Source organism: Pinus tabuliformis, chromosome 8, assembly GCF_031772625.1.
Source record: "Pinus tabuliformis cultivar Carrire ecotype Pingquan chromosome 8, CPIR1, whole genome shotgun sequence".
In the NCBI taxonomy this organism is placed as follows: domain Eukaryota; kingdom Viridiplantae; phylum Streptophyta; class Pinopsida; order Pinales; family Pinaceae; genus Pinus; species Pinus tabuliformis.
In genome coordinates, this window is record NC_142294.1 from 2,040,642,373 (window position 1) to 2,040,663,272 (window position 20,900).

The window sequence follows — 20,900 nt, forward strand, 5'->3', positions numbered from 1 at the left end:
TTGCAATTTTCAGCCTGTAGCTCTGATACCATGTTGAAATTTGATGACTAAAATGTTTCCTACAATCCCAACCTGGTTTTAATTTCACCTTATCAGTCCTATTCAGTTAAATGCCCTTTCCCATAAACATACATTCAACATATAGAATTCTGGAAACAAAATTTTCAGATTAAAAATCAACACATGCTAAAAATAGATATGGACATAAACAGACCAACAACACATAAAAATACACAGATTTTTGGTCACCTTAGACCCAGGCAAAACCCCTTCAATCTTCTTCGGGGAAAACCTGTTAGAGAGCTTTTCAAATTTATTTATCTTTTAAGTTCAAGAAAAATACATTTGCAGACAAAACAAAACAACAAAATACAACTTATCTCTTCAGCCCAAATCTCTTTGAAAACCATGCCCACTTTGCCTCGATTTGCGTGCCCACTTGAAGATGAAAATATGTATTGTATGGATACGATTGTACGGACTGTACGGATTTTCGTACCACTATACGGATATATTTTTTTCATTTTTTTTCCCAAAATCTTATCTCAAATGATGTGCATTTCACAACATTAAATGTTGTTCGTACTGTACCTTACGCTGTCTTCTATGCCTTGATTTCTGTGCAACTTTGCCCAAAAATCACTCCTTTAGGTTGCTGTAACAAATTTTTCCTTCAGAAATTTTCTCCAACTCTCAGCTTCTTTTCTCCAATCTGCTCATGAAGAATGAATGCAATCTCTTTTTTCTTTTCCCCCTTTTGTTTCCCTAAATGACTTTTGGGCAACCTTAAGATCTAATGCCTCAGATTCATTTAGATCAAGGGATGAGAATAAATGTGCATTTAATTCTCACTTTCTATTTTTTAACTCACCCATTAAATAAAGTACTCACATTGTACTTTATGTCTAAAGTCACTTTTCACTTTATAATTTAACATTGACTTTACCACTTATAAAGTCACTCTCACTTTATAAAGTCACACTTAGGAAAAGAATTATTTTCGACACTTTTCCCTAGGTAGAGACTAACCCATGGGAAGCCACTTGTCCAAGGTACACTAAAAATCAACTAAACAAGTCCCTAGTTGAGGGGGAGCTTTTAGGCAAGTCCCTAGTTAAGAGGGAGCTTGAGTATATTTCTTTTATAGGAATGAGTGTATCCTCCCTAGTTGAGCGGGGGAGATAAACACATCATTCTTGTCATTTTATGAAGAAATAGTGGAGGATTGGGTAAGCATTTGAGATTGATTCCGATACTCTTTGAGGATGTGGTAGGGTATCCAATAGGCAAGAGTAGTCACAGAGGAAATTCCTTGAGGATGTGTTATTCCAAGGCAGGAATTGTCCTAAAAGGACATACCTTTTGAACACCCATGTGGGGTATTCACCTTGAGAGACAATGATGGTGGTGTCTATAAGTTGTTGGTCTCACCAGCATTGTGCTCTGATCTTGTGGAAAGATAGAGCTGTTAGTCAAGGCCTTGCTATGTGACTATGCTGGTTGGTAGAATGAGATGTTTTGGTATAAGCTGATAAGATAGCTTATGAGATGGCTTACCAATCCAACTCTTCTTATGAGAATTCTTCAGTTTGAGAATGTCCAAGTACCATGTATGGATTATGAATACCTCCCTAGTTAAGAGGGAGTGTTGAAATATGTAACTAGGTTCGGTCTTCATAATGACATATGTAATCATGATTTTATGTATTTGATGTAAAGAGAAAAATAAAATTATTATTGTCATTCTTGAGGCATGGGTTTCATGCTCAAGGTTATTTGATTTATAGGTCAAGCACCCATTGAGTGCTTCTAGGGCTTGTCTTTGAGTCAAGAAGTCATAAGAGTCATTGTAATATGTTGAAGACCCATTTGGTTATCATGTATTATGTAAGATTTTTTTTTTTTGTTGAGTCATAAAAGACCCTCCAAGACCTTGTCATCATGTAAAGAAAAAGTCAGCCTACAAGCAGCATTAAGTCAGACTCATGGACAACTATTCGACCAACAAGGAAGATTATATGTAAGGATGCATCGACCTCATTTGAAAGGAATCAATTCATCTCACAAGAAGTTCGATCTAAAAGGAAAGAAAATACCTAGAAGGAACGAAGAAGAGGAGAATCCAAGGAGGAGAAAAATCGAAGTTAAGAAGATTGTTTTAGGGTAATATCTCTCACACATGTGGACTGCAACTAGGGTTTCCAAAGAGAAAATTGCAGACCTTAAAAGAAGTTGAAATCTAGCATCAAAAGATCATTCTTGCAAGTCAAATTTATGAGAAGAAGAGTCCAAGCAAAATGAAGGAGAGAATCCTCCTAATTGTGCCCTAAACCTCTCACACGTGCGAAGAAGCAGTCATTGCAGGCCGAAATTACAGTCAAATTTGCAGGTCTGAAATCTTGGTCAAAATGGAAGTGGACGCTGGTATAAGGCAAAGTTTGACTTGGATTGACTTTATGAGAAGGAAGTAATTCAAGGAGAAGTTTGTCTTGGTCTTGGATGGGTCTTAGTCAAGGGTCATAGGTCTTGGAATTCATCATTTGAAGTTTTATAAGAAGAGAAGAATTCTTGTGGGTGTTCCTCTCAAGAGTAGAGGTTTTGGCCCTGGTTGATAACCTATATCTTGTGTTCTCTTGTCTCATTGTTCTTTATTGTTTGGTAGCCGTTTGATGATAAGAACACTAATTATAATCAAGTGAAAGAAGAAGCTAATCAAGTTAAGTAAAATACATCACAAGCAACTATCAAGGTAAGAGAAATCATCTAATATAGTTGCCCATAGATTTCTCAACGACTCTTGATATCAAGAGTTTGCAAAAAGTATCTATGGTTGTGTTAAAACCCTCCCAAGGGTTGCAGTAGGAAGGAACCTAGGATAAAACCCTAGGGCTAGTGTTTCAACGAAAAGTAAAAATCTTATTAAGGGTAAGATCAAGGAATTTAGGGTTTGTATTCAAAAGCCCTAGAGAAGCACCCTTTGAGAAACCATGGAAACCCTAGATTGACAAAATTGACATCATGCTATTGTCTTTGCATATTTCGCTTGGTTGTATTGATTGGTGAATATTGAACGTACATAATAAAGGAAGCAAGACGAGAAGGATGGCAATGCAAAGTAGTTCTTGTGCTTGTTAATGACTTACTGAAAATGATGAGCACAATGGAAAGAGGGAACCGTAAGGACCCTAAAGGAATTGATGCTAACAAGTTCATTGATGATTAAAAGAGTAAGCATGCATCGTTGCATTTTCTAAAAGAGTCTTTGTTGTTATGAAGCATGGCAGCATAGATAAGAAGCACATGATAATAGAAAAAATAGAATCTACTTATTTGATTTGCTTTGGGAAAGATCATCTGGTTTAAAGAGAATGAGAAAATTGGAACCATATTGCATATTATTGTTCATCCAATCATTTTTGAACATCATGTTAGGGGGAGTCATCTTGCAAAGAGGGATCTTAAAGATCCAATAATAATCATCATTTTAGAAGATTCCTGTTAGTAGCATTATCACTGGTATATATTCCATTTAGTATGGAAACAATACTCTTGAAGGATGAAGGAATGCAGATGGTTAAAATTCCGAGTACAAGAAGCAAGCTCATTCAGAAGGGATGGCTAGATGATTGTATGAAAAGCAAAGGTATGCATATTGTAAGTAACTCTTTATGAAAAGGTTCATATCTATAAGAATCTTGCAAAAGGAGTTGGATATAAAATGTGCTCGGTAAGCTTTCCATATAGATGCATGATGTCTGAAAGAAGAAATGTGACATACTCACATGGCATAAATATTACAAAGTTGATCAACATCAAGTATAGTCTCCGGAAGAAAAGAAGGGAGTTAACAATGACAACTCCAAGGAAGATATTACAGCTTGGTAATCAAGCTCGATCCATGGGCACTCTGATGACTATGTGAAGAAAGATTCATATGGAGATGAATCATACAAAATATGTTGATCTCGAAGAACTCAAGTGCGTTGATGCTTTGATGAGAAGGGCTATCATGACAAGGTAAGTTTGATGTTAATATTTTTGTTATTGGTTATCTGGTTAATATATTGTTTTGCAACGTGGAAGGATATGGCAGGAATACATGATGACAATGGGCAAGTTAAACTGTATGAATTGAATATATGGTTTTTGGCAATGATGTAGTCAAGATGTCTCATCATCTTGGGATTGAAAGGTAGTAGCGTGAAGAGATAACCTGAAGTTCAAGTTCGTAAAATGAAGATCACTTTCAGAGGGAGCTATGATTTACTTGAGGTTCTATAAGGCTCAATATAATGCCTTCATCGTGTTGAAGGAAATGTAACTAGGTTAGGTCTTCATAAATGTACTTTTGATATTTGTATTTATTCAAGAAAAGAAATATTATTTTTATAATATATAACAATGAGTTTGTTGCTCATTGAAATAGGACTAGCACTAGTTAAAGTGCTATAGGTGAGTCAAATAGTAAAAAAAAAAAGATTGAATACCTTAAGGGCATGTTACACCTTGTAAAAATATGTATTAAAGTCAAGAGAATACCTCCAAGCAAAGTCAAGTTTCCTCCTATTCTAAGGCACCATCAAGAAGCTCCTTCAAGCATGCAATACCACCAAAGAACCATCTGAAGTCCACTCTTCAAGTCGGCCTGCAATACAACGCATTCGTTCAACTCTGAAATCCGTAAAGAAAAGGAGGAGAAGAGGAATGAAGGAAGTTGAAGAAAAGAGTCTACAAGGGCAACGAAGTAAGAAGGAAGAACAACGAAGGTAGGGGACTGTTTCTAGGGCTAGAAACAATGACACGTGCGAGGAGGAGAAGGAGAAATATGCGGATATGACAACAGGGACAAGCAATCAATATTCCTGTGTTGTCTGGGTTTGAAATTAAGGTCTACAAGGCCTCCCTCTAAGTGCGAAGAAGTTACCTTCACAAACAAAGGAAGAAGGAGAAATCTGCGGATATGAAAACAGAGACAAGCAGTCAATATCCATGTGTTGTCTGGGTTTGAAATTAAGGTCTACAAGGCCTCCCTCTAAGAGTGAAGAAGTGACCCTCACAAACAAAGGAAGAAGAAATAAGGACGAGGAAGAAGAGGATTGTTTCTAGGGCTAGAAAGAGTCACACGTGCGGAAAAGAAGAGGACAAGTTTGTAGCTGGTAAGCAGTCCATGACACATCATTGTTTGGGTGAGAAATCAAGCCTACAAGGACTCCCAACCCTACTGAAGGAGCCTATCTCTCTAGTGAAGGTCGAAGGACCCTAATTCTCTAAGGGTACCTTCCACACATAAGAAAACGAGGGCAGCAGAACAAAAGTCTAGTCATACACTCAAGAAGTCTACTTGAGCAAGGGAGAGAAGAGGAACACCTCATCTAGAAGGCTCACTCAAGGAAGGTCTGTCTCTAGACAAGAATCAAAGAAGGAGGACGAAGTGGCAGGGGACAACGCGCCGGAAGGAGGAAGTTTATGTGCCAGGGAACAAAGTGCAGAAAGGAGGAGAGGACTTGACTTATGCTTGGAGGATATTCTAAGTCAGGGGTCTAGGGTTTGGCATTGATCAATAGAAGCTTCAATAAGAGAAATTCACTAAAGGATTTTCCTCTCGAGAGAAGAGAGGTTTTGGCCCTGACAGAGAGCCAATATCTTGTGTTCTTGTTCTTATGTTTTGGAAGCAGTTTGATAAAGTTCACACACATGCATTAATAATAATAAGAAGAAGATTAAGCTAACTAGAAAAGTAAAAATACTCCACAAATTGTTATCAAGTAACGAAGAATCACACTACACTACTTTGCCCTAGATTCTTCAACACATTGATGATAAAGAAAGGAAAGTAATATGCAAGGTCAATGGCCCAAACCGTGTCACTAGATTGAAGGAAGAGATACCAAGGAAAGAAAGAACCATGCAACTATCTCCATGAAGAACTGGTAGATGATACTCTTATGGGAACAAGCTAGAGAGCTTGTAGTTATGACTTCCTAATTAAAAGGAAGAAAGGATCTCCTCACTGGTTGAGAGGGAGTGATGATAAACAACACATGTGCATTCTATTCTTCATGTGTCATGAAGGGAGAATGGTGGAGGATTGGATAAAGCATCCGTGGTTTCCTTGAGGATAAACAATCCAAGAAAGGAAAGGTACCAACACTCTTTGAGGATAGGACATGTATCCAAGATAAGAGTGGTCGAAGAGGACCGATATTCTTTGAGGATTGAGAGTTGAAAATCCAAGATAAGAATAGTCCTAAAAGGACATGCCCGGTGAACATCCGAATGGGTATGTGCCTTAGAGGTAGTGTGGTATCTCACATAAAGCCTCCCAACATAATGCTCTCAAATGAAGTTGAGCTTGTCAAGTTAGGCCTCAATGACAGTGTTGGTCATAATGTTGATGCTTACAGATGGCTTATCAATCTGACTCTTCTTATGAGAATATTTCAGTTTGAGAATATCCTTGTACCAGGTGTACAAATTATGAATACCTCCCTAGTTAAGAGGGAGTGTTGGAGAAAGTAACTAGTTTCAGTCTTCGTAATTCGTACCATTATGTATTTACGTAAAAATCAAAAGAAAAGAAAAAGAAAAATTATTATAATTTTCTAGATAAGCATGTTCTTCGTGCTTTTAGGTTTTTAAGTCAAATAGTCAAAGTCCTATTTTGGACCTATTGTAAAAGAAAATGGAAAATAAATTTTAAATGTAAATTTTGGGACAAAAACCCCTCTAGATGCCAAGTCGGGGCCCCAATGGACATGTCTATTTGCACCTCTCTAAACTATATACATAGAGGATGGATGAAGCTCATTTGGACACACACACTTGGATGTCTTTGGTTTGAAATATCGCAGAGGAGATAGAAGAGATGAAGGATGCTGAAATTTAGAAGCAAGGGTTTCTTCTTGGAGCTAGGGTTTGTGGATGATTTGCCTTGAGATATTTCTTGTTGCTGGTCTCTCACTGATGAATCTACTGGAAATAAGGAAGGTTGGGCTTGGCATCTAGAGGTGGAAATTTCTGTGGTTATGGGTCTTGGATATCTCATCTTATCTGATTCTATAAGAAGAAACTTTTTCTGGGTTTTCCCCTTGGAGGGGTTTTTCCCTGGCTTGGAGCCTATATCTTGTGTTCTATTGTTTTTTGTGATCTTCATGTTTTATGGTAATTGTTTTTTTTCCCAAGGAAAAATCGCAATTTTATTCATAATGAGAAAAATTACATGTTGTAGACGCTGAAGAGCATATGCATATTATGTGATCCTGATTTCTCAGAATCCTTAAAAATTCTAAAAATAAAGATAAAAACAACTAATTTATTCTTTTCTACCTTTCTTCTTTTCCACTTTTCGCCAACCACCAGTGTTGGGAGTGGATGTTACAATGGACATTTGATTGTCTTTTGAATTTCTTGGATATTCTTTGTCAGAATCAGATCCCTCTGATCCATGGATTCGTTTGCTACCACTTCCATTCTTGATGTGTGCGACTCATGCTGTTCTGGAGGGATATTGGGCCTCGAAATGCAGGCAGAGTTGTGTTCTATCTCGTCCTTTTGTGAGCTGTTCTGAAAGTTCTGTACATCATTGTCTGCATTATTTTTTGTTGTCTCTTCTTCTTCTGCTTCTTCTTCAAGGGCTCAGTGCATTGCCAACCTTTTGGCTTTTTGAATTGTTTCTTATTTCTTTTGGGGTCTTTTTTAGCTTGTGGGTAGGCACTGTGAAGGTGACCTGTTTGTAGACATCCACGACATCGAAAAGCCGTATTTTCGTAATCTAATGGTTGAGTCCATTGTATATTATTGTGGATCAGTACAATACAATCCGGTAATCCTTGGCTAAGATCTACTTCGACGCATATTCTGGCGAAAGTAAATATACCTCTTGAAAGTCTATCCACATCAATCTTGAGAAATTTACCCAGGGAGTTCCCTATTCCTTCTAATACTTTATGATGCCAAAAGTGTAGTGGAAGGTTGTGTAACCTGACCCATACAGGTATTTTAGATACCACCATAGTGGTGGCATCAAAACCTGGGAACCAAGGGATCATGAAGAGTCCTGCATTGCCCCAGAACCATGGTCCCTCATTGAGGGCATATTCCTTATCTTTAACTATGTTGAATCTGACAATAAAAAACCCCTTGGAGCATAAATGAATTTGACAATTTGGTGTCCATGTAGAAAATATCCAATGGTGTAGAGTATCTGATTTAGGCCAAAATCCATTAAATCTACATATGACTGCTTTAGTATAGAAATCTGAATATAGCTCATTTACCTCAGGCAGTGAGACTGTTAAGGCTGGAATCTGGGATTTTTGTTCCACGATATAGGGCCCAGGTAGTTCTGGAGGTGGTGCTGGTTTGGTTTGGGTTTTATCCTTCCCTTTGACTGTGTCTTTAAAAGAGCCTGTGCCCTTTGAGCTGGTTCCGGAGCATCCACCTCACAATCTCAGATTGAGGATGATGGTCGAATCTGAGACAATACCATAATCCTGTAGTGTGCAATTATCCTGTAAAATTTGTCCTGAATAAATCAAGCTTTGCATGTGTGCTGATATGCCTAGATGAGTCTGGATTTCACACTTTAATTCTTGAATCCGCCTCCCCTTCCAGATCCGCTTGCAGATATTCCTTCCTTGCAGCTTTCTGATAAAGATTTGAACCAGATCCGAATCAGTAGTGAGTGGATCTGTCCGAGAGAGGGGTCGATCTGCTGCCAAAGGTTCTGGATCTGATAGATCTGGCCAAAATGGTACCCTATCTATTACTTGAATCATAGTATCTGGGCCATGTAAGCTTTTCCTTGGGTCACACTCCAGTTCCATCCAGTGCAGGTGCCAAAGCTCCACTGAAGAGCCAAGATCTTTGAAAATAAATGTTGGGTCAGGCTCGCTGTTCCTTGGAGGACTGAGTATGCGATTTTCCAAAGGAAGGGCCTTATTTGCAAACCCTCGGCTCGATTGTAACATGGTTATTTGTATTTCATCTGGTAGGGATGACGAATGGATTTGGGATTTCCAGGCTCCTGATAGTGCTTCCCATACATACCCTTTCTGTGATTTGGGGCTGTAATCCGAAGTAGAACAGAGCGAAGGCGTGTACAGACCTCCGGATCTGGCTGGGGAGTTGTCTGATCGGTCTTTTGGGTGACCGGATCTGTTGGATCTTTGACAGATCTGGAGATAAAGCTGCGTTTCGTGGAGGGGAGGATCAGCCCGGATCCAAACAAAGGCCATACAGATGCAGTATTTTCTTGCTCTGATTCAAGGTGAAGACGTGCAGGGGGCTGTCCGGCCGAGACCACAAAAGCGATTGCGGAATTGCTGTGAAGGTAGAAAAACCGGGGCTAAGTTCTTCAATGTTTCCCTGGATGCTGGACTGGAAAATCGCATGAGCAACTCCTGCATAAACCCTCTCCGCCGCCATCGTATTCCCTGTTCAAGTTTTATGATTGTTTTGTGGTAATTGCTTGATGAAGAAAGAAAAACATAATAATAAAACTGCTAACTGTCTCACAAGTAATTATCATGTAACGAAAATCTGTTAATAAGATGAAATCCTCCCAATTTCCAACATGTTAGCTCATCCACGTTCTGAACTTATTATATTCTAACTGTTCAGACAGTAATGGGCCACAAAACCTGTGAGAAGGCCCAAACCTTGTGATTTTTAGCTTTTTCCCAGAAACTGCAAAATTTGGGGTCTGCTTCAAAATGGTCTGAATGTTCACCTAGATCAAGTTTATTATACATTATATAGCTTCTTGCTCTTTCCCTTTTATGGTCCCTAGGGGGGTTGTTATTGGGTTATTGTAAATATAAAGGTAGGGTGGGGGTGCAGAGAAATATTAGAGAAAAATGTCCAATAGATTAATAAACCCCCAGAGTGGAATTGTTAATCTGTTGTGATTTCTAAAAACTAGCGGATCTTAATGGACTATGATAATGGAAAACCTTTTTTATCCTCACCATGCTTTGTGAGGAAGGAATGGTGTGTGAACACACTCATACAGATAGAGAGAGAGAGTGAACACCAGGTTGTTGTATTAGTGAGCATACTTACACCAATGTTATTCATGCTTGCTTTGCATTTTTTAAGTTGGAATGATAGTCCTTTGAGAAAGGAAAGGCCAAATGATTCTATCATTTAGGAATCCGCTCCAGAAGTCGAAATGAATGAAAAGAGAACACCATGCAATTATCCTAGGCCAACATTGTAATTGTGCAGGTTAAATGTATTGTTGAGCACTGATAAATGTTAGACATTGCAAAGGTCAAAGTCAGCAAGGCCAATCCAAGAAAACAAAGAATTCAACAACAGGACAATCGGTTATTAGAAAGCTACTTGGAAGGGATGATATTCTTGGGAATATTATAGGGATGTGTTAAGTAGTTAATGCAGTAATGAATGGTTTTTTCAATTTTGTATGCATATTTTTTGGACCCACTAATTCTTGCTCAGATAAAGATGCTTTGCATTTTGTTTTTCCCAATTTCCCAGTTTTAGGACTGTTGAGTGATATATTTATTTGAATACAATTAATATGTCAGATTCACACCCTCAGCCTTTTTGGGGAAGTTTGGGGTATTGGTCCTGCCACTGCTTTAAAATTGTATGAAAAAGGACATCGAACCCTAGAAGACCTAAAGAAGGATGATTCACTGACACCAGTGCAAAGGATTGGATTGGAGTTTTTTGATGATATCAAAAGGAAAATCCCTAGAAATGAGGTGTGTGGTTGAAACTTCTTGTAAAAAATATTCACTTGCACTTATGTGAAATATGCTTGGATCAACTTAGAAGCAGGTTTACTTGTAGAGTTGTTTGAGATTAGTTGTGAGTTTATCCCTTTGGAATTCTTTTAGGTGCAAGATATGGAATCGATGTTGCAGAGAGTTGCACAGGATATTCTTCCTGGAGTAAGTTCTATCTCTTAAATTTGACTATTTATTCAAAATATTATTTCTTAATTTAATTATCTTTAGTATGTTTTAATGATTTGACAATGGCACAACATGCTACCTTGTTCTGCACATACATACACATGTCCTCTTCTAGGCAATTTTGAACTGCTGCTATTGTAGTTTAAGGCTAGGCATTGCAGTTGCTCCTAGTAGGAGGTTATTCAAACTTTTATGTAATGTAAATTTGTTTGTTGTTCCCTCAGCGGGTATTTTTTGGTTGTTGTCCTTTTATCTGATATATTTTATGATTGACAGTATATATTGTCTTACTAAATCACAACTTCTCGTGTTGTTGTTTTTTTACGGCTAGCTAGACTGTCAGTCTGAAATCTTCTAGAACAAAATTACGTTCAGGAAACATATTTTCCTTGTGAAATTTTAAAACTTGGAGAACTTCTCCCTCTTCCATCATTTTAACCGTATTTTCTATCCTTAAAGGGGGAACTGGAAATGCTTTACTTTCAAAGTTTTGTAAAGCAGGAATACTTTAAAACTTGCCAAATCATTCTGTTAGAAACATGAATATTAGTAACTGGAGATAGGTACATCATTACCCTTCTGAATGAACTAAAAAAAGAGCAATGTTATGTACATAACTAAAGCATATATGCTTGTTAAATTTACTCATGTTGAAGTGGCTGCCTTGATACGTATTACAAAAATTTATGTCCATTTATTAAATATTTTTTTTGTTATCCTTGTTTATCTTATTATTCTCTTATGTAACTAACCTATATATATTTTTTATTATTATTTTTATATAGCATTGTCTTCCCTTTGGAAATTTTTTGTCCATAAAACTTAAGAGCCAATTTTTTTTTTACTTGCTTCATCAAAGATAATTGTTTGTATAGTTGAAACTGCACAAACTTTGTAGGAACCAACATACAAGAGACACCAATCCTCTCTGAAATCTGTTTTGCAAAGGTCCACTCTACTTTTCTGAATTCTGCTTTGTTCTCTGACTTTGTGTAGTACTAGTCACCTTATGGTGTGTTGCTTTGAACTAGGTGCTTCTTTCAACTCAAACATTTAACATAGGCACTTTTACCCACCAAAACGTGGGTAACCAATAGGAGAATTTTTTCTCCTTGGAGAGCCAGCTAGCCAACACTTCATGGTCCCTCCATATACATATGCTTCGGTCAGATCTCTTTCTCCCATCCGGCCAGTCTCCTTGAAGGAAGGTGGGTCATCCATTGGTAGGTACTTTTACCATTTTGCAATCATGTGATTTTGCTTATTGTTTTGGGGCATTCTAATATGGGCTGATCTTGATAATTGCCTGATCTTCACTATATTCTTGTTCCCTCATTTCGCATTGGTGTTTAGTCTTTGAACCTGTTGACCTCTACTGGTCAACTACCCATGCAGTGCACCCCGTTTTTCTTGACGGAAAGAAGCAGCACCTGATCAGCATGTCCGTGCCATCCTGCCATTCTTTTTGATTGTAAATCCAGTTTGCATGTATTAATTGTAAATAATCTTAGCAGACATGAGTCATGTATGTATTTTGCCTAGGTGGACCTAACTTTCTGATGATAATCTTCGTCCCGGAAGGTTTTTCGTCTCACCGATCCACGGATCGGCAGAGTTTTCCTTCAAACCTGACCCCAAAGTCGGGATTGATTTTGTCATTAGAACTTTAGGAGAATCCTAGTGTGTTGATTTGCTAGATTATCGTGGTGTCGCAGAGCTGAGTGATTTATGAGGGTCTGTAAATTGTAAAAGTCATGATGTAATGTGTCCTGAGGGTCGAGAAATTTTTTAAATCCCCTCATGAGTCCTAAGTCCTAGGTCCTAGGTGATGTTTCCGAAAGCTTAGTTCAGTGATCCATGTTAAATGAATTAAAAATTAAAAAATGAATAAAAAATAATAAAAAATTAAAAAATGAAGCAAAAACCCTAACTAATAAAATAATAATATTTTAAGTTAATAAATCGACGGATGAGATCAAGAGATGTCTTGATCCTCATCAACGGTCGAGATCATTTCTACATGGATCACTCGAACTAGCCGTTAGGATCATTTCCTTTATATAGGGTCTTAGGGGGTCATTTCAAGGCATCTGATCTGTGAGTCTGTACTGAAAAACTCTCTTGTAATCTGATTTCTGGTTAATAAAAGAAGACTTTGGGGTCCAAATTGTGCTGGTGTTACTCTCTGGAATTGCTGTGAGATCTTTAATTTTCTGCATATTTCAGTTTTCAGTCATCAATCATAGCTTGCTTTTTTTTAGAGTATTGTGAGCACAGGTATCTTGTTCACGTGCTAGGGTTTGAATGTTGTAGGGTTTCTGGAAATAATGGCAGGTATCTCCATTATTTCCTGAGATCTAGCAGCATTCTCTCTCTCTTTGCTGATGGTTGCTTGAGATGTGCAGGAAAACCTTTCTGAAGGAAATTGTGGGCATTTGGGGAAGTTCTAGGCTGAACCAGCCGACTCCCACAGGCTTTTCTTTGCAGAGCCCAGCTGATTTTGCCCTGGGTCAATCATTTAAAGTTTATTTCATATTTTGCATGAGAGATTTTCTTGCTGTTCACAGCAGAATTCAAGTTTTTCTGATATTTCGAAAATATTACTGCTGTTATTGCTAAATCTGGCATTTCAGGGGCCACAATCTGTAAATTACTAGGCTGATCTAGGGTTTTAATTTTTGCTTTATGCAGTTTTTATTAGGGTTTAGGGTTTTTAGGTTTCATTTTATCACATGAAAATTTTCGAAATTATTTTTGGCAGATCTGTTTGATTACGATACTCAGTGCGGTCTCCAAAAGTGTTTGTCTCAGCCGGAACTCCTGTTGCAGATACCTGCTTAATTCTGGGGCAGTTTCACATTTTTGACTGCGTGTTTCCTTAAATCACTGATGCCGGAAGCCGTGTACTTGCAGATTTGTTTCAAGTTTCATTGAGTAAACCATCGTTTCTGCGTGAGTACCTGCGAAGTGTTGATGGCAGTATTTTCAGTAGACGAATCCACATACGAACCTGCAAAAAACACGCAAACCCTCAGATTGCAAGACCAGGCATCGAGTTCTCCTTTTCCACCATCGAAGATCTGCAAACAAATTTCTATCACACGCCTCAGGCGTTTCATATACCTCTGCGTGATGATAAAGTCTGGAAAAAGGCGTGTTTCGAGGCAGCGTTTGACATGACCAAGCAGCATGAAGAAACCACAAACGCATCGAGGGGCATCTTTCAGATGAAGTTCGCACTGTTTTGCAAATCGCTGCCGGCTTCAGGTAAATCTGCGCCTCAGAAAATTGTTTTGCTCCTACGGGCCAGGTAAAATCGATTCCTTTATGCGGATTATCACACTCAGTCTTTTCCCTTCGTCGCAGGCACCGTCTCAAACTGCATTTTGTTTGAATGATATTTGCGTGGTTACCTTCTGCGATTTTTGGACGCGTCTTAGTGGGTCATTTTATGCATTTGCGGCTTGGTTTAGTTACGTTTAGGTTAACTTTAGTATCGACGGCTCAGTGTTCACGCATTTCCGTTAGGACAATCACGATTTTCATTTTTTTTGATTTTAATGGTTATGCTTTTATTTAGATTTAAGCTTAACGTTCATTTAGGATGTATCTGGAATTAGATTTATGAGTTATCTTTTTGATTTTTTTAGAATACATTTAGATTTTTTTTTTATGTAGTTTAAATTTCATTTATTTAGTTTATTAAGGTTTTGATATAGTTTTAAATAAAAAATAAAAAAGAAATAAAAATAAAAAGGTTTAGGTTTTGTTTTATATTTTTATATAGTTTAGTTTTAAAATTAAATTAGTTTTAGAATTTTAATTTTTTTTTTAGATTTTATTTTTATTTTTATTTTTATTTTTTATTTTTATTTTTATTTTTATTTTTTTATTTCCATAACATTGAAAAATAAAAAATTGAAAAAAGATTTAAAAAATTAAAAAAAAAAACAAAAATTTTGTGGGAAATTATTTTTGCCAATCTCAGGGACTTTCGCGTTATATGTTTTATGCTGGGATACTAAATTTTCAAGGTCGAAACACGAAATATGATATCTGGTTAATAATTCATGATTCTCGTGGTGGTTTAAGGCTTTCACCTTTTCAAAAGATTTCTGTTGCTGGATATCGTTTTGGTCATTTTAAGAGCATTGTGATTTAGCTGATGACAAATGATTGCTGTTCACGATTCATGTTTTTTATATCATCTAACAAGTAATCATCTTAACCATAATCTCTTAAGGCACTGGTCTGCTCAATTAATTAAATCTTTTTAGTGCTTATCCTAATCGTGTCTCGTGTCTCCCAACCAACTGGTCGACAGTTGGCCTCATCATTTCACACGGACTACCCCCCTTAGCCGCGGGAGACAGGCTTAAACGGAGGGATTGGGGATCAGAGTGACAACCCCCGGTCTGAGCGTTGTTGTGTCAATCCGCGCGACAACATTTTTTGGCGCCGTTGCCGGGGACATTGTTTTCTCGGCATTTCAACGACTTTTCATCATTCATCTTCTCATCTTCTTATTTCTCATTTGAGCTGGCAGATTCGGCGTTTGAGGTTATCATTTGGATTTTTTATTGCCTTATTTCTTCGGTGTGTTTCTTGTTTGGGTGGCGACTCCATTTTCTTATTATTCCCAGACAAGAAGCCTCCCGCATATCTGTTTGTTGATTACTTCTTGGATCTTAGAATCAGTTTTATTGTTCAAGTGGCGACTCCACTTCTTTCATCTTTTGATTTTCTTGAGCAAAGAGCTAGTTCTATCATCCATCTGATCCCTTATTGTTCATCATGGATTATTCATTTAAACCATGTCGTTTTACTCACCGTCTCCATGATCTTCCGGAGGAGGCCATTCCTGAATTACCTATTTTTTCAGATGGTGATCCAATCGTTGCTAAAAGGCATCTAGACTTGTTTATTCGCATCATGATCATATATTGCAGATCCCCTCAGTTTAGTCATGGTGATATCAAAATGCGTCTATTTGTCCTTTCTTTAAAAGATGATGCTTTGAATTGGTTTAACAATTTTCCTAAGGATTCTTTTACTTCTTTAAATGACATTGTAAATGCTTTTGAAGATAGATATGGTTATCCAAACGGTTTGCCTTCTGCCTCTAAAATTGTGCAACAGAATAAAAATAATTTGATAAGAGGTCCAGCTGAAAGATCCCAAGACGATTCATCATGTCAGAATGTGTCATCCACCGGAAATATTGCAGTTCATGATAGTGAAAAATCAGGGACAAATAATAGTGAAAGGGAAGAACAAAAGAAAATTATACAAGATCTAATGATGCTGGTAAGAAACATGGAAAGCAATCAAACTAGTCTTATCAATGATGTTAAAACTTTAGGCACCCACCTGGAAAAACGTAATAGGGAGTTGGAGGTTACGCAAAATCAGCATGCTAAGGAAATTGAGGCCATGAAAATTAAATATGAAATAGAAATTAGAAGCATGCAAAGAAAGATGTCAGTCTTAGAGGAGAATATGGTGACCATGAAAGCTGATCATGATAGGGAAATTGACTCTATGACATTCAATCATAACAATCAGTTGGCTGACATGCAAGCGAATCATAAAGAAGAAATAAATTTCATGCAACATTGCTTGATGGACATAGAGGAAAAGAATGATAAAGTAATAAAACACATGCAAGAATACCATGCCATGCAAATCAGTGCTATAAGGGATGAATGCTCTAGTCAGATGGATGCAATTAGAATACAAGTTCAAAAGATTCAACAATGGTCAGATGATAAGAGAAACCAGGAGCCTTCTCATTTGCCGCAACAAGTTCCATCTTACTATGAGAAGGTCATTAGGTGGATAATTGAAGGTGATCCAGATAAGCTTAAAAACGATAAAAATCAGATGCAAGACACAAAAAGACTTAGCATGCATATCTTACACACTTCATCTGACAGTTTCGAGACAGAAAGTTCCAGCTCATCAGTAATTCATCCTGCCAGAAAGAAAAAGCGCAAGATGAAGAAAATGAGAAGAAGATTTGACGCATCAGACGGCCGTGAGCAGCTTGATTTTCGGATAGGAAAAAGTCCTACCATATGCAAAATTGGACATGGCACATCCGACAAGCAGCCGACAGATTTGCCTGAAAGCAGGCAAATGCTCAGTATGCACTATATTGAACACATCTGATGCCGTAGGGCATCCTTTGTATCATATTTCTAACTCTACTCCTTGTTTTTTCCGCATTTTCGTTTCTGCTTTAGATAGTTAATAAATGAAGAGCTTTTTATCTTTATTGTGCTTAACATATATGCTGATTTTTGGATGGACGCTACTTATTTTTTGTGTTGTATGGATGCAGATTCTGGATTCTCACATTCCTGCAAGCAGCAACGTGTCCCCAAGTAGAGCCAGATGTTGACCTCTACTGGTCAACTACCCATGCAGTGCACCCCGTTTTTCTTGACAGAAAGAAGCAGCACCTGATCAGCATGTCCATGCCATCCTGCCATCATCAGCAGCTTGATCTTTTTGATTGTAAACCCAGTCTGCATGTATTAATTGTAAATAATCTTAGCAGACATGAGTCATGTATGTATTTTGCCTAGGTGGACCTAACTTTCTGATGATAATCTTCGTCCCGGAAGGTTTTTCGTCTCACCGATCCACGGATCGGCAGAGTTTTCCTTCAAACCTGACCCCAAAGCCGGGATTGATTTTGTCATTAGAACTTTAGGAGAATCCTAGTGTGTTGATCTGCTAGATTATCGTGGTGTCGCAGAGCTGAGTGATTTATGAGGGTCTGTAAATTGTAAAAGTCATGATGTAATGTGTCCTGAGGGTCGAGAAATGTTTTAAATCCCCTCATGAGTCCTAAGTCCTAGGTCCTAGGTGATGTTTTCGAAAGCTTAGTTCAGTGATCCATGTTAAATGAATTAAAAATTAAAAAATGAATAAAAAATAATAAAAAATTAAAAAATGAAGCAAAAACCCTAACTAATAAAATAATAATATTTTAAGTTAATAAATCGACGGATGAGATCAAGAGATGTCTTGATCCTCATCAACGGTCGAGATCATTTCTACATGGATCACTCGAACTAGCCGTTAGGATCATTTCCTTTATATAGGGTCTTAGGGGGTCATTTCAAGGCATCTGATCTGTGAGTCTGTACTGAAAAGCTCTCTTGTAATCTGATTTCTGGTTAATAAAAGAAGACTTTGGGGTCCAAATTGTGCTGGTGTTACTCTCTGGAATTGCTGTGAGATCTTTAATTTTCTGCATATTTCAGTTTTCAGTCATCAATCATAGCTTGCTTTTTTTTAGAGTATTGTGAGCACATGTATCTTGTTCACGTGCTAGGGTTTGAATGTTGTAGGGTTTCTGGAAATAATGGCAGGTATCTCCATTATTTCCTGAGATCTAGCAGCATTCTCTCTCTCTTTGCTGATGGTTGCTTGAGATGTGCAGGAAAACCTTTCTGAAGGAAATTGTGGGCGTTTGGGGAAGTTCTAGGCTGAACCAGCCGACTCCCACAGGCTTTTCTTGGCAGAGCCCAGCTGATTTTGCCCTGGGTCAATCATTTAAAGTTTATTTCATATTTTGCATGAGAAATTTTCTTGCTGTTCACAGCAGAATTCAAGTTTTTTCTGATATTTCGAAAATATTACTGCTGTTATTGCTAAATCTGGCATTTCAGGGGCCACAATCTGTAAATTACTAGGCTGATCTAGGGTTTTAATTTTGCTTTATGCAGTTTTTATTAGGGTTTAGGGTTTTTTTTGGGTTTCATTTTATCACATGAAAATTTTCGAAATTATTTTTGGCAGATCTGTTTGATTACGATACTCAGTGCGGTCTCTAAAAGTGTTTGTCTCAGCCGGAACTCCTGTTGCAGATACCTGCTTAATTCTGGAGCAGTTTCACATTTTTGACTGCGCGTTTCCTTAAATCACTGATGCCGGAAGCCGTGTACTTGCAGATTTGTTTCAAGTTTCATTGAGTAAACCATCGTTTCTGCGTGAGTACCTGCGAAGTGTTGACGACAGTATTTTCAGTAGACGAATCCACATACGAACCTGCAAAAAACACGCAAACCCTCAGATTGCAAGACCAGGCATCGAGTTCTCCTTTTCCACCATCGAAGATCTGCAAACAAATTTCTATCACACGCCTCAGGCCTTTCATATACCTCTGCGTGATGATAAAGTCTGGAAAAAGGCGTGTTTCGAGGCAGCGTTTGACATGACCGAGCAGCATGAAGAAACCACAAACGCATCGAGGGGCATCTTTCAGATGAAGTTCGCACTGTTTTGCAAATCGCTGCTGGCTTCAGGTAAATCTACGCCTCAGAAAATTGTTTTGCTGCTACGGGCCAGGTAAAATCGATTCCTTTATGCGGATTATCACACTCAGTCTTTTCCCTTCGTCGCAGGCACCGTCTCAAACTGCATTTTGTTTGAATGATATTTGCGTGGTTACCTTCTGCGATTTTTGGACGCGTCTTAGTGGGTCATTTTATGCATTTGCGGCTTGGTTTAGTTACGTTTAGGTTAACTTTAGTATCGACGGCTCAGTGTTCATGCATTTCCGTTAGGACAATCACGATTTTCATTTTTTTCGATTTTAATGGTTATGCTTTTATTTAGATTTAAGCTTAACGTTTATTTAGGATGTATCTGGAATTAGATTTATGAGTTATCTTTTTGATTTTTTTAGAATACATTTAGATTTTTTTTTTATGTAGTTTAAATTTCATTTATTTAGTTTATTAAGGTTTTGATATAGTTTTAAATAAAAAATAAAAAAGAAATAAAAATAAAAAGGTTTAGGTTTTGTTTTATATTTTTATATAGTTTAGTTTTAAAATTAAATTAGTTTTAGAATTTTAAATTTTTTATTTATTTATTTATTTATTTTTTATTTTTATTTTTATTTTTTTATTTCCATAACATTGAAAAATAAAAAATTGAAAAAAGATTTAAGAAATTAAAAAAAAAACAAAAATTTTGTGGGAAATTATTTTTGCCAATCTCAGGGACTTTCGCGTTATATGTTTTATGCTGGGATACTAAATTTTCAAGGTCGAAACACGAAATATGATATCTGGTTAATAATTCATGATTCTCGTGGTGGTTTAAGGCTTTCACCTTTTCAAAAGATTTCTGTTGCTGGATATCGTTTTGGTCATTTTAAGAGCATTGTGATTTAGCTGATGACAAATGATTGCTGTTCACGATTCATGTTTTTTATATCATCTAACAAGTAATCATCTTAACCATAATCTCTTAAGGCACTGGTCTGCTCAATTAATTAAATCTTTTTAGTGCTTATCCTAATCGTGTCTCGTGTCTCCCAACCAACTGGTCGACAGTTGGCCTCATCATTTCACACGGACTACCCCCCTTAGCCGCGGGAGACAGGCTTAAACAGAGGGATTGGGGATCAGAGTGACAACCCCCGGTCTGAGCGTTGTCGTGTCAATCCGCGCGACAACATTTTTTGGCGCCGTTGCCGGGGACATTGTTTTCTCGGCATTTCAACGACTTTTCATCATTCATCTTCTCATCTTCTTATTTCTCATTTGAGCTGGCAGATTCGGCGTTTGAGGTTATCATTTGGATTTTTTATTGCCTTATTTCTTCGGTGTGTTTCTTGTTTGGGTGGCGACTCCATTTTCTTATTATTCCCAGACAAGAAGCCTCCCGCATATCTGTTTGTTGATTACTTCTTGGATCTTAGAATCAGTTTTATTGTTCAAGTGGCGACTCCACTTCTTTCATCTTTTGATTTTCTTGAGCAAAGAGCTAGTTCTATCATCCATCTGATCCCTTATTGTTCATCATGGATTATTCATTTAAACCATGTCGTTTTACTCACCGTCTCCATGATCTTCCGGAGGAGGCCATTCCTGAATTACCTATTTTTTCAGATGGTGATCCAATCGTTGCTAAAAGGCATCTAGGCTTGTTTAT

General features: G+C 37.5%; 1 protein-coding gene across 7 annotated transcripts in view; it reads left to right on the forward strand.

Annotated features, from left to right (window-relative positions):
- POL{LAMBDA} (DNA polymerase lambda (POLL)) overlaps nt 1-20,900 on the forward strand; it is a 364,299-nt gene that overhangs the window by 109,722 nt on the left and 233,677 nt on the right. For 5 of the 7 annotated variants that reach the window (XM_089374948.1, XM_089374949.1, XM_089374947.1 and 2 more), the window contains 2 exons: nt 10,551-10,730; nt 10,866-10,919. The exons of 1 other annotated variant lie outside the window; for it this stretch is intronic. In XM_089374948.1, coding sequence (XP_089231074.1) covers nt 10,551-10,730; nt 10,866-10,919 — 234 coding nt within the window. The remainder of the gene's footprint in view (nt 1-10,550; nt 10,731-10,865; nt 10,920-20,900) is intronic. One more of the 7 variants, XM_089374950.1, reaches the window with a different exon arrangement.